The sequence below is a fragment of the Diceros bicornis genome, chromosome X (assembly GCF_020826845.1).
Source record: "Diceros bicornis minor isolate mBicDic1 chromosome X, mDicBic1.mat.cur, whole genome shotgun sequence".
Lineage (NCBI taxonomy): Eukaryota > Metazoa > Chordata > Mammalia > Perissodactyla > Rhinocerotidae > Diceros > Diceros bicornis.
The window spans coordinates 136962569-136975789 of record NC_080781.1 but is presented as its reverse complement, the minus strand read 5'-3'; the positions used below and the strand labels follow the sequence as shown (position 1 = coordinate 136975789).

The 13221-nt window shown below is 47.3% G+C and overlaps 2 protein-coding genes across 4 annotated transcripts in view; one reads left to right on the top strand and one right to left on the bottom strand.

Moving 5' to 3' along the window:
- Positions 1-5280, bottom strand: part of NSDHL (NAD(P) dependent steroid dehydrogenase-like) — a 29124-nt gene extending 23844 nt beyond the window's left edge. For 2 of the 3 annotated variants that reach the window (XM_058534919.1, XM_058534921.1), the window contains exon 1: positions 5185-5280. The gene's annotated coding sequence lies outside the window, so the exon portion shown is untranslated. Of the gene's footprint in view, positions 1-4819; positions 5086-5184 lie in introns of those variants that run through there. The other variant, XM_058534920.1, reaches the window with a different exon arrangement.
- On the top strand, positions 4341-9920 carry CETN2 (centrin 2). Its single transcript, XM_058535135.1, has 6 exons — positions 4341-4400; positions 5389-5568; positions 6502-6660; positions 6979-7107; positions 8737-8874; positions 9323-9920. The coding sequence occupies exons 1-6, from the start codon at positions 4341-4343 to the stop codon at positions 9410-9412; spliced, it is 756 nt and encodes a 251-aa protein (XP_058391118.1). The 3' UTR covers positions 9413-9920.
- Positions 9921-13221: the final 3301 nt, after the last annotated feature.

Sequence of the window (13221 nt, the reverse complement as noted above, 5' to 3'; positions counted from 1 at the left end):
AGACCTTTTCAGAATGCATATAATGAATAAGCAAAGTTGACCTGGAGTTCTATGCCTATCCCCTCCCTCTCTCTATCCCATAATCCTCCTTGTGTTGACAGGGGGCCCTGTCATCTGTTCACCCTAAACAGATGTGACTGGTGAGCTCTGACTCACTGGGCTCAGTGTGTACCAGCTGGGGAACAAGAATTTCGGCACTTGCACCGAGGTCCAGCAAACAGAGTGCGCTAGCAGTTCTGTCTGCCTTGTTCACCACTGTATCTCATCATGAACACAGTGCCTGGCACAAACTGAGCACCCACATCTCCACTGGCCCCATGAGTACATGGCGTGTGCACATGCCAGGCAGACTCCCTTCTGCTCTCCACCACATACACACAGACGCCTGCCTAAGATGCTACATTCATGAATACCCACTGCCGGCTTCTCACTCAATTTCTCCAGATACTCAGGGAAGCATGATGAAATGAGAGGGCAGACAGCATTTGGAGTGATGCAGTCACAAGCCAAGGACACCCTGACTTCAGACTTCTGGTCTCCAGAACTGTAAGAGGATAAGTTTCTGTTGTTTTTAGCTACCAAGTTTGTGGTCATTTGTTACAGCAGTCACATGAAATCAACACAAGTTTTCTTTGCAGTCCTGAACTCCAAATAGCACAGCTGCCACTTCCATAGCCCCCCTGTACTAGTAGAAAAGCAAGAAGCCTTAAAGCCTGCTCTCCGCAGTCTCTCGGGGATGATCCGGGAGGTGAAAGAAGAACCCATCCTGCCCCTGTGGATCCATACTGTTCAAACAATGCTCACGCGATCCTCAGCAAAGCAGCCTCTTGTAAGAACAAAATCAAATCTGCTTTATCTCGAGTTATACACACATTGTAGTAAAGTTTGTAAATACTATAAGCCAGATAAGAATTTTGGTGATACTTAGCCATCTCTAAGGAATAAGGCAGATCCCACTGGCACCCCTCAACCTAAATCCCCCATGTGCTACACGGTAGGGATAAAATGCACATCAAGAAGAGCTCTGATTGAATAGACATTTCTCCAAAAAATATATACTTTACACATGGCCAACGAGCACATGAAAAGATGCTTAACATCACTAATCATTAGGGAAATGTAAATCAAAACCACAATGAGATATCACTTCATACCCATTAGGATGGCTATTATCAAAAAAACCCAGAAAATAGAAAATAACAAGTGTTGACAAGGATATAGAGAAACTGGAACCCTTGTTCACTGCTGGTGGGAATGTAGAATGGTGCAGCTGCTGTGGGAAACAGTACGGTGGTCCCTCAAAAAATTAAATATAGAATAATCATAGGATCAAACAATCCACCAAACAATATCCCCCAAAATTGAAAGCAAGGATTTGAACAGATATTTTTACACCCATGTTCACGGCAGCACTATTCACAGAAGCCAAAAGGTGGAAGCAACCCAAGTGTCCATCGACGGATGAATGGATAAGATGTGGTATACACACACACACACACACACACACACACACACACACACAATGGAATACTACTTAGCCATAAAAAAGATGAAATCATACCATTTGTGACAACATAGATAGACCTTGAGGATATTATGCTAAGCAAAATAAGTCAGATGGAGAAGGTCAAACACTGTATGATTTCATTCATACATGGAAGATAAACAAACACATAGATAAGGAGAATAGATTGGTGGTTACCAGAGGGTAAGGTGGTGGGGGGAGGGTGAAAAGGGTAAAGGGACATAAATGTATGGGTGACAGATGGAGATCAGACTTGGTGGTGAACACGATGCAATCTATACAGAAGCTGAAATATAATGATGTACACAATGTTATAAACCAATGTGACCTCAATAAAATAATAAAAAGTAAAAAAAAAGCAAATGTGGTATATACATATAATAGAATACTATTCAGCCTCAAAAAAGAAGGGAATTCTGCAATATGCAACAGCATGGATGAACCTCAAGGACATTATGTTTAGTGAAATAAGAACCTTGGGGACATTATGCTAAGTGGAAGAAGCCAGTCATGAAAGGACAGATACTGTATGATTTCACTTGTATGAGGTCCCTAGAGTAGTCAACTGAGAGACAGAATGTAGGATGGTGGGTCCCAGGGGCTGGGGGAGAGGGAGGAGGAGTTAGTGTTTAGCAGGTATAGAGTTTCAGTTCTACAAGATGAAAGAGTTTTGGGGATGGATGCACAGCAATGTAATTGTACTTGACGCCCCTGAACTGTATACCTACAAATGGTTCAGATGGTCAATTTTCAGTTCTGTCTATTTTACCACACATACACACATAGCTCTGAATGGGAAAATAAGACCTCAAAGAGCATGTTCTAGGGGCTGGGATCGTTAAGGTTCACACATCGGAAGCCTCAAGTCTTTTTCCTTTAAAACAGTAGGTCTTTGAATCCATTAGAAACCAGTATGTACGCCCTCTATACACACTGGGACAAAGTCTTAGGCTAAAAATGACCTAGGAAAAGAGACCCACATTCTAATGGTGAAATCCAAGTGCCTCGCTCAACTTCTGGGCAAGGGGAAGAGGGCTGCTGATAGGATTCGATGAATAGAGAAGTGAGTGAGCCCAACTCCTCCTTCCTGCTGGGGAAAGTTCCCTGCCACTGAGTCCTGGAGACAAAAGGAAGGGATAGTCTGTCCATTTCAAACCAGATATATATAGAGAGAGACACTCAAGTGTTCTCTTCTTCAAAAACATGGGAGATCAGCCTCTTTGTAAATGGAAATGCAGAGCAATTCAGAGGGGTGTGTTGGGGTAGCTGGGGCCCTGCCTGCTGCCTTCCATGGAGTCAGTGCGGGAAGCTAAAATGTGGCTACTGCAAGCTCATCACTTTAGTCCATGGACAGACAACATCTGCCTGTGCAAGAAAAATGCAAAGAGGACTTAAGACAAAACGCACTTCCCCCAGGACTCAATCAGCTCAACCTTGTCTTTTCATGGACCTGTGGGCCTCTCTGCTTGTCTGTTTACTTTTAGGACACAGAAAGGCCCTGGCTTTGAATTTGTGCTGGCCACTGAGAAACTCATCAGCATCCTGCGAGCTTTAGCTAATGCTGTTCCCTCTGCCTGGAATATCTTCCCCTCCTCTCCATGGTGAGTTTCTCCTCATCCTTCAAGGCCTAGCTCAACTGTCACCTCTGTGAGACCTCGTCCCCCTCCCCAGGCAAGGTTAGCTGCCTCCTTAGCACTCATTTCTGCTCCCATTCTGACACTTAGCACGCTGGTTTATACTTTTTTTCCACGTCTGTCTTGGCTCACTAGGCTGTGAGGGCCAGCAAAGAGCCTGGAACGGAGTACAGGTTGAATTGTGCTGCTGCAGCTGGCCTAAGAGGCCTCATCTGTAGAGCAGCAATCCTTCCTGCTGACCTCACAGCCGCTGTAGGGCTCAAACAAGAGACGTCCAGTGACTTTCCCAAAGTCACACAGCTGGTACACGGTCAAGGCAGAATTTGTGGTTGTTCCTTCTACTCTGGCAGGATGCCACCCCGCAGACTGACTGGGAAGTAGGGTGTGAAGGGACATGATGTTAGAAGGACTAGGAGGGGCAAAACTGGGTAGAAGGCTCAGATGCCAGGCTGAGTGTGGACTTTATTCTGCAGTCACGGGAAGCCTCTGAAGGTTTCAGAGCATGGGGGTGACCTCAGCAGAGCTGTGAGAAGCAGGAAACAGGGGGCCTACTTGCCAGTTGCTCAGCAGAGATTTACCAAGCACCCACCATGTGCCCCTCCCTACTCCAGGTACTGGAGGGCCAGCCATGAACAAAACAGAGCTGCCTGCTCTCCTGGAGCTCACCTCCTAGTGGATGGGTAATAAAGAACAAAATAAAGAAGTAAAATACACAGTAGGTTAGAAGGTGATACATACTATGGGAAAAGAGTAGAGCAAGGTGCAGGGCTTGGGGGTACTGGGGGCTGCAGTGCTAAATAGGGTGCTTAGGGTGGCTCACTGAGAAGGTGACAGTTGAGCAAAGACCTGGGGGAGGGAAAGAAGTGAACCAGTAGGCAGAAGGAACAGTAAGAGCAAAAGTTCTAAGGTAGGAAGGAGCCTGTGCATTTGAGGCCAGCAAGGAAGTGTCCCGGGGCCATAGCGAGCCAGAGGAGGAGTGGGGGTGGAGGGAGTCATGCCAAACCTTGCAGACCATGGTGAGAACTCTGGCTTCTGCTAGGTGGGAGGCTGCTGCTGAAGGCCTGAATTGGAAGAGGAGCCACAGAGGTGGAAAAGAGAAAAGAAATGGCATTCGAGGGGGAGAACTGATAGAACTTGGAGGCTGGTTAATGGGGACGGGACAGGAAAAGAAAGAGTCAAATATGACCAAAAGGTTTTCGACCTGGTTCATGCTCAAAGGGGAAGAGGGCAAAGGGCAGAAGGTCAGTGAACACTTTAATTTAACGGACACTAATAAATCTCAGGCTTTTCTCAGCCTGAGAAACTTATGCTCTGTCCCCTGCCTCCCTAAATGCTGCCCCAATGCCCAGAGGAGATGCAGGTAAGGGCTGAGAGCCACGGAGCGCTCCTACACTGCGCTGGCTGAGGAGGGCAACCCTGGACCTCCAGCTCCACTGCTGCAGCTCCATTTCAGCCACACCCTTGCACATGCCCCCTTGTAGTTCTCCAAGCACGCCTCACACTTCCAAAACTCCTCAGGGTGTCTCGACCTGGAATGCTCCTCCCTATCCGCCTTGAGTGTTTGGGTGTCAAAAAGAGTATATCTTGATGACTTCTCCCCCTCATGCTCGCTCATATTTCCTTCACTCTCTTCAAAGTCCGTTCCCCGCTCCCAGCTCACCTGCCTGGGCTGCTTTTAGCCAGGTGAGAACTAAAGTGATCCTCTCTTGGAATCTGGTCTGGGGGACAGGGCTGCTTTCGAAGAGACACCCTCAAAGATCCTCTGCTGGATTCAGCTTCTAAGTCCCAGCCGTCTGAACCTCTGCGACAATGCTCGGCCTGCCCCTTTCCTTCTCTGGATCTCAGTTGCTCCGTCAGTACAGTTTCCACTCCAACACCCAAGGTCAGGGTCTTCTCTGGCCCCTCTGACCCTAATTCTTAGGCCGGACCAGAAAGCACCCGACCCGGATCGTCCACCCAGCCCCTGGCCCTCCCGCCCTGTCGCCGACTCAAGGCAGCCTCCAAGAGCGAGGTGGCAACCCTTACTTGTCCGAAGGCGCCCTCCTGGCCGGCCTCAGACAGCACGCCCGCAGACAGCACCCACACACCTCCAGCCGCCGGCGACCACCCTTTTCGCTCTGCCGCATGAGCTGAGGATCAGCCGAGCCTCCTCCACTAAGGGGATTGGCTCGGCTTGGAGCAGGCTCAGCCAATCGGCGCTCGCGGCATGATCCTGCCCAATGAGGCCAGGTCTTGGCCGCGAGCGCACCGCCCCCCGCCCCGGCCCTGGCCTTTGTCGGGTTAGCCCCACCCACTCCAGCCCTGCGCCAATGGGGAGCGGGGGCCGCGCGCGCGGGACAGTGGGATCGGCGCCGAGTCAGTGTGTACGTCGGTTGCCGTAACAACAGGCAGCGGAGTCGGTCGGAGATGGTGAGTGCCGGCAGCCCTGTCGCGCCTGGCGGGCAGAGGCTGAGCCCTTCCTAGGCCTCGGCCTGGCCCCGCTGCCTTTGCTGCGCCGTTCTTGGCTTTGGCGCGGCCCTCCTTCCTCTGAACTCTTTCCCGGAAGAGTAGGGTAGAGACGCCCGGCGCCCTGCTGGGCCTGTGATTCGCCGCTGCCTCCCCTTCACCCACAGCCGGCCTCAACCCGCCTCTTGGGCTCCCCTGGCCTTCCCCGGCCCCCTCGGTGACCGTCAGTGGGCAAAGAAGACTCGGATTCCCCGCAGGTCTCAACGCTTCTCAGACGCTGGCCTCCTGGCCGCCTCGCTCTACCAAAGTTTCCGCACAGAGCTGGGGGGAGGTTTATTATGTTTGATTGTTAACGTGCATTTTACAATGTAAATATAGGGACATTTGCGAGACGCTTTGAGCTTCTTGGAGAAGGCACAAATGTACCGAGTGGATTGAGTTTTATTATTCGATATTGACAGGCTATACATCTTAACTTAGTAATATTTGGCCAAATCTGGAAGTAATCAGAAAGTACTTAGAGGGAACTGGAGTACCGCAAGTGGGTGTTGTAAGGACGTTTCTATAATTAGGATCCCCCAATTCAAGGAGAGCTGATCATCTGTACAGTTATCCACAGTCAGCTCCTTGGCTAGCTCTCTTTGGGGGTGATTTTCAACAAGAGATATCCAAAAGAACAATTCTTGGAAACCATAGTAAAGAAGAGAGAGGGATAGAGGTGCATGGAAAGACTCATTATTCTTTCCAGTAAACTCTATTATCTCTTCTGCTAAGCAAAGCTTTGGAATTGGTTGGTATAAACTATTTTTAAAATAGATATGGTTGTCTGTAACTTTTATGTAAAGTATGGACTAAATTGCATAATATTGTGCTTATGTGTTTGTAAAATGTCTGAAGGCCTCCAGCTTTAAGAAGGCAAACATGGCATCAACTGCCCAGCGAAAAAGGATGAGTCCTAAGCCAGAGCTTACTGAAGAGCAGAAACAGGAAATCCGAGAAGCTTTTGATCTCTTCGATGCTGATGGAACTGGGACTATAGATGTTAAGGAACTTAAGGCAAGCCCTGTGCATTCCTGCTCTGCTGCCTTGCCTTTCCTCTGCCTCTTTATCTTCTTTCCGCTCTACCCCTTTTGCCCTCTTCTCCCTCCAAAAAATAACAGGGGAGGATGCACTGTGCTCTGTTTTCCTGTTTTTACTTACTTCAAGTATTATTAAATAAAATTGAGCACAAATATCGATTTGCTTAATGTTATAGTGTTTCCTAATCATTTTAACATGATTGTGTCTGATGCTGGCTCAATAGTCTCAATGCTGTCATTTTTTGTCCCTCTAGGTTTAGATGTGCTTATTGAGATGATCCTGTTTTCGTTGTAGGTGGCAATGAGGGCACTGGGATTTGAACCCAAGAAAGAGGAGATCAAGAAAATGATCAGCGAAATTGATAAGGAAGGGACAGGAAAAATGAACTTTAGTGACTTTTTGACTGTGATGACTCAGAAAATGGTAAGTTAGCTAAAATAATCAGCATATTTTCCACCCATAATGCTGCATACATTTGAATCATGTAAGTGTCTTCACTGAAGAAAAGTTAATACAAACTGGAGAGTTCAGCTGATAAAGGATAGTATTTGTAACTGAAAATTAGGATGCTTCGGTTCTACTTAGCTTTCTTCAAGGCCACAAAGTCACAAGAAAAGTCATTTTACCCTTTGTAAAGTAGTAAAAGTACTACTGCTGTCATTTTTTGCTATTATCTTTCTCCAACTGATTTGTCAGTGTGATAACCACAAGCAGTAAAGCCTATAAACATCAACAATATTACAGTGCCTTGCATTTTGACAAGATGAAGTCCCTATACCTTGAAGTTTGAAATTCTTCTCTCCCCCATTCGTTCTTTTTTTTTTTTTAGAGATTTTATTTATTTATTTATTTTTCCCCCCAAAGCCCCGGTAGATAGTTGTATGTCATAGCTGCACATCCTTCTAGTTGCTGTATGTGGGACGTGACATCAGCATGGCCGGAGAAGCAGTGCATCGGTGCACACCCGGTGTCCGAACCTGGGCTGCCAGCAGTGGAGCGTGTGCACTTAACTGCTAAGCCACGGGGCTGGCCCCTCCATTCGTTCTTCTGGTCAGCATTAACCTGAGGGCCAGTTACTTCAGCAGCTGTGCTTTTTGCTTTTCTTCGCTCTTCGCTGCACTGGGGGGTTGGTCTTTCAGCACTTCCGAAGTTGAATTTACCCATTCTCCAGTCTCTTAGGTGTCACTCTTTTAAAGGGTCTGAAGGGTCAAGAGAGACTGTAAGATGTCACCCCACCAGTCCACCTCACTCCCCTGAGTGTCATCCCATCCAGGAAGAATGTTCCCATTGGGCCATTGCTCTTTTATTGGCCTCCTAGCTCCTCTTTAGTGTGGCTCATCTATGCTGTACCGGTCTGTGGAAAAATAACTCCATCAGTGTCTCAGGTGTGTTTCCCAGGGCACAGGTCAGTTCCTATTCTAATAATTCTGTTGCTTTGAAAGCATCTAATCATACCTATATTTTTCTTTGTGGACTAATTTAAGAGCTCAGGAAGCTTAACATTCTGTGACCACGTAGTAAAGCTGTCCCACATTCAAGGTTGGTTCCCAAATTGGTCTTATGAGGGCTTCTCTCTATCTTTAACCACCTTGCAGGAATATTGGGAGTTTGAGCTCTTGGAGATTTTGCTCTTTTCCCCTGTTGGAGTACTTGGGATCTCAGTAACTCTCTGTGATCTCATAACAAGTAAAATAGCCCTTTCTTTCCTCCCTGCCCACCAAGAGAATCCCTCTTCCACCAACTTAAGCAGTATGTTTCCCCTAATTTTAACTCCATCCTCTGCTCCTATATTTTAAAAACAAATCCAGTTTCTCTTTGGTTTGTACAGAATGTTTTAAGTGCAATCCTTTATATTTCCTTTTTAGCCTCTGGGTTTGTAATAATTTCATTGAGTTTGTCCTCTCTTTCTACACTGGGTGATGTGTGATCTCCTGTGACCTGGGCCCTATGTCATGAAGGCCGTTACCAGGACCGTGTGGTGCTGTATGGGCAGGGCAGAGGAACAGCAAGCAGTGTTTCCCTACTCATGTGTTTTATGTTCTACTTGTTCAGTCTGAGAAAGATACCAAAGAAGAAATCCTGAAAGCTTTCAAGCTCTTCGATGATGATGAAACTGGGAAGATATCATTCAAAAATCTCAAACGCGTGGCCAAGGAGTTGGGTGAGAACCTCACTGATGAGGAGCTGCAGGTTTGTAATGCGGCAGACTGGAACTCAGAATTCCTGCTTGGAGCCCTGTTTTACTTTTCTGAGTTACAGTTTCTCTGATGTGAGCACAGCTTTGAAGGAAAACTAGTGTTCTCTTGTCCGTCTGCTGACCACTTAATTTCTCTTTTGATAATGTGACAAACCTCTGGGCCCTGCTCCCAGAAAGATGCACATGTATACAATTTTACTATTTTAGGTTTTAGGGATCCCCCTAGTCAAGATGGTTTTCAAGCTCCCTTCTAGGTGATATGTGTGACAAAGTATGACTGGTTTTCAAATAACTTTTCAGGAACCAAGCTATTATAAAAAGCACACTTCCATTGAGTGGACTCAAGCTGTCTATTCATGTAGCATTATAAAAGCCTATTGCTTAGTAATATTTTAGTTTCGTTTATGAATTAATCTAAGTGGAATCCTTACTGGCATGCAGGAGATGATTGATGAAGCTGACCGAGATGGAGATGGAGAAGTCAATGAGCAAGAGTTCCTGCGCATCATGAAAAAGACCAGCCTTTATTAAGATCGGTCTCTTCTTTTCTACTGCAAGCACGTGTATCTCGATTTAGTGCCTGCCATTGTGTGAAACCTGCTTTTTGAGAACACAAACTCTTTTTCCCCCATTGACCTCCCTGTATAACTTTAGTAACAACCTCGCATCTTAGACTCTTGAAACTGTTCTTTAACATTGAAATTCTTTGTAAGGTGACCTGCTGATTACTTTAATTCCCCAAAGCAGAATGAGAGCACATTAGAGTGGAGAAAAGCTTTTACCCACCTACCTTTCTGCCTTTTATCGCTTCGCTCTTATCATGCGTTCCCACATTTGTATCACCGCAGAACGACTTCTTAGAAAAGCACATGTACCCGTGTCACCACAAGCAGGGAGCATCTCTTCAATGGTTCCAGTTTTAATTGTCACCTGAGTGCAGGTTTCCCTTTTGTAAAACCCAGTGAGCTCTCTCACTTGCATTTGGATGTGTGTTTATGCTATTTGTTTTGTCTTAAAAATAAAGCCTTTCTTATTTTGAGCTTTTGTTCGCTAAGGATGAGTTCTTTAGCCTTCACCATGAGTTCATCTTCTAAACCACTGTGTGGAAGGCAGCCTGGTAGATCCCAGACTCCTTACCAGCCCGTGGACAGAAAACGAAATAATCTTTTGCTACTGGCATGAATTGTTTCTTGCCCTGGGAACCCGTCGGTGTGTAAAACTAGTAGACTTTCTATTTTGCCAAAGCCTAAATGATGCCCTAAAAATAGTTTTGGCAAAGTGTAAGGCTGAAAAAGAGGCTTATTGGTAATTTGTGCTTGGACAAATCGGAGAAAGCCTGGTTATTATGACATTAGGTTGAATTCAGCCAACCTCTGGTCAGTTTATTGGCTGGATAGTGTCTCAGAATCTCGATATCAGGTTGGCTGAGTGACCTTGTCCAGCCCCATCTTGGCCCTACACGGAATGACCTATAAGAGAAGCTCTGGCAGATAGCATTTAAATCTCTGCCCCAGGCTGAGGGTGGGGAGCAAGAAGGGGTGAGGGGGAATGGAAACACACAACAACAATGGAATGCTCATTCAAGCATAGGAGGGGAGGGAGGGAATGGATTTCACACTTCCGGGGGCATCCTAATCCTGGGATAAGGTTGCCTGATTTAACTAATAAAAAGAGAACACCTGGGTCAATTTGAATTTCAGATCAACCACAAACTTTTTTAGTATAAGTATATCCCATTTGGACTTGTTGTTTATTTATTCATTGTTGGTCTGAAATTCAACTTGACCTGAGTGTTTTGTATTTCAACTTGCAACCCTAGGTGTCCCTGGGCCTCATCCTAGGGGACTTGGGGCCCCTCAGACACGTCTCCTGCATGAGTGACTGCTCCTTGAAAAACATGGGGATGTAGGGGAGCCCAGAGTACCCTCAGACTCGCGTTCTCACACAGGCTACACCACTTCCTGGCTGTGTAATCTGGGGCAAACTACTTCTCTGAGTGCCTCAGGTTCCTTGTCTGTGCAATGGGGAGAAGAGTTGTGCTTAACTCAGGATCTCTGGGGGTCCAATGAAAACTGACATCAAGGACCTGGCTTTACCATGTCCAAGAAGGAGGCATTTCAGAAGTGTTTGTTCTCGCTCTCAGTCCTTTGGTATGCTTGTCACATAAGCTTTCTTGTTAAAAGTGGGTCCATGAAGCTTTATGATTACTGTCGCCAAAATCGAGTTGACAGCATTTGCTGGGAGGATTTGACCTTTGCCACACTGCATTTTCTAATAAAAGGCATATTATCTGATAAAAGACATACACTATTGGAAAGGAGTGAGAAGACTGGGCCCTACTTCCCGTTTTACTGTTAACTATCACCCTGGAAACATTCTTATCTCCTCCTGCTTAATGTTCTCATAAATGAAATAAAGTCAGGAATCTTGTAGGGGAAGGGAGAGTGGCAAGTAACGTGTTATCCCTAAGGATAAAAACAAGCATAAGTTGCTCGCCATCCATGCCTGGCAGCCATTCTAAGATAGGCTTGCAGTTGCTTGGTGGAGGGGATGGGGACAGACCAGTGGATGTGGGATGGGAGTAGAGAGTCGCAGGGGCGTCAGGAAGATGGGGACTGAGAGGGAACTGGGGCCAGTTCATATGGAGGCAAACAAGAGAGCTGCAAGGGGGTGGGGGGATGTTGATGGAGAAGGGGCCAGGGTCAGTTCATGTGGGGCTGGACCAGATAGATGGAGGGGTTGGGAGGGATGGGGAAGGAATGGTAGGAAGGTCAGTGCAGGTGCAGATGATGCAGAGAGTTGTAGAGTGAGTGGAGGGTGATGGGGAGGGAGGAGAGCAGAGGTCAGCTCACAGGGGGCTGGACCAAGAGATCTAGGGGATATGGCGGATGGTGGGGTGGGGACAGAGAAGTAGAGGTTAGTTTCTGTGGGGCTGGACCAGGGAGATGTATGGGGAGTGGTTAGGTAAGATCTTGAGTGTGTGGGGGTAGATAGAGAGGGAGAGGCAGGGTAGGTCAGCTCATGAGGGTGGTCTATAGACCTGGAGGGGGATGAAGGGAGATGGGCAGGGAGAGAGAGGGAAGAGGGGTCAGCCCTTGTGGGTGGACCGGAGAGATGTAGGGGGAATGGCGAGGGGGTGGATTTGGGGAGGTAGTAGAAGTCAGTTAAATTGTGGATGGACCAGAAAGTTATTGGGGAGTAAGAGGGGACTGAAAAGTAGTGGGACCAAGGTCAGTGCATATGGGCAGGAAAGAGTGAGTGAGGGGAAGGGGAAAGGGGAGGGAAAGGGAGCAAGGGTTAGTTCATATGCAGATGGACCAAAGCTGTGGGGGCTTGGAGGTGATGGGGAGGCGAAGGGAGCTGGTGTTAGTTCATGTTCAGCCCTGCAGAGAGCTGTAGTGAGATCAGGGGCGATGGGGAGGGAAGGGATACAGAGGTCAGTTCATGTTGGACTGTACCAGAAAGCTATAGGGGAGTTGCGGTGGGATTTTGACATAGAGAATGCAGAGATTGGTTCATGTGAGGATGAACCCAAGAGCTCTATGGGAGTTGAGGGGAAGGGAGAGGAGGAGGGAGCAGAAGTTCCTTCATATGATGCTTGACCAGAAGTATGCAGGTGGAGTGAGGGGAATGGGAGCAGAGGTTAGTTCATGTGCGGGTGTAATGGAGAAGTGTAGGGGTGTGGAGGGATAGAGAGTGAGAGAGGGCGTTCCATGTTGGGCTGGGTATTGGGAAGGAGAGGGAGTTGAAGTTAATTGATGTAAGATGGTCCAGAGAGAACCACAGGGAGGGCAGGTGATACATACTATGGGAAAAGAGTAGAGAAAGGTGCAGGGCTTGGGGGTACTGGGGGCTGCAGTGCTAAATAGCGTGCTTAGGGTGGCTCACTGAGAAGTGACAGTTGAGCAAATACCTGGAGGAGGGAAAGAAGTGATCATTCTGAGTCCACAGGCCCAACAGGAACTGACTTTTTCTCCCACCCCATCCTACCCACCTTCCCTCCTCTAAAGTCTTTTCTTTGCTAGGAACAGCTGGATTCACCGGTAGCCGTACTAAGGCTTGATATAAATAGAATCTATCTACTAGGAATTTTGGCAGAACACTCAAAGGGAGTTATACGCTCAAAACAAGACTTTACCCACAATTACAACTCAGTCACCCCTCCACAGAAAACAGCCAGCAAGCATCCCACCACACACTTAGTCGCTCTTTGGTTTGGCAAGAACTGCTGGCTCCCTGATGGTGCTCCCTCACGAAGCCAAGTTCCCCTACAGTCCAGGAACTACCCTTTTTTGAGCCCTCCATGGCTGTTGTGATAAGTGTCTTACAGCAAGTGGCTC

What these genes read in the sequence shown, in the direction of transcription:
- CETN2 (XM_058535135.1), top strand. Translation starts at nt 4,341, where the DNA reads ATGACCAAAAGGTTTTCGACCTGGTTCATGCTCAAAGGGGAAGAGGGC. An exon ending in AAGAGGGCAAAGGGCAGAAG is followed by an intron (nt 4,401 to 5,388) that starts GTCAGTGAACAC and finishes CAATGAGGCCAG; the next exon opens with GTCTTGGCCGCGAGCGCACC. An exon ending in TAGATGTTAAGGAACTTAAG is followed by an intron (nt 6,661 to 6,978) that starts GCAAGCCCTGTG and finishes TTTTCGTTGTAG; the next exon opens with GTGGCAATGAGGGCACTGGG.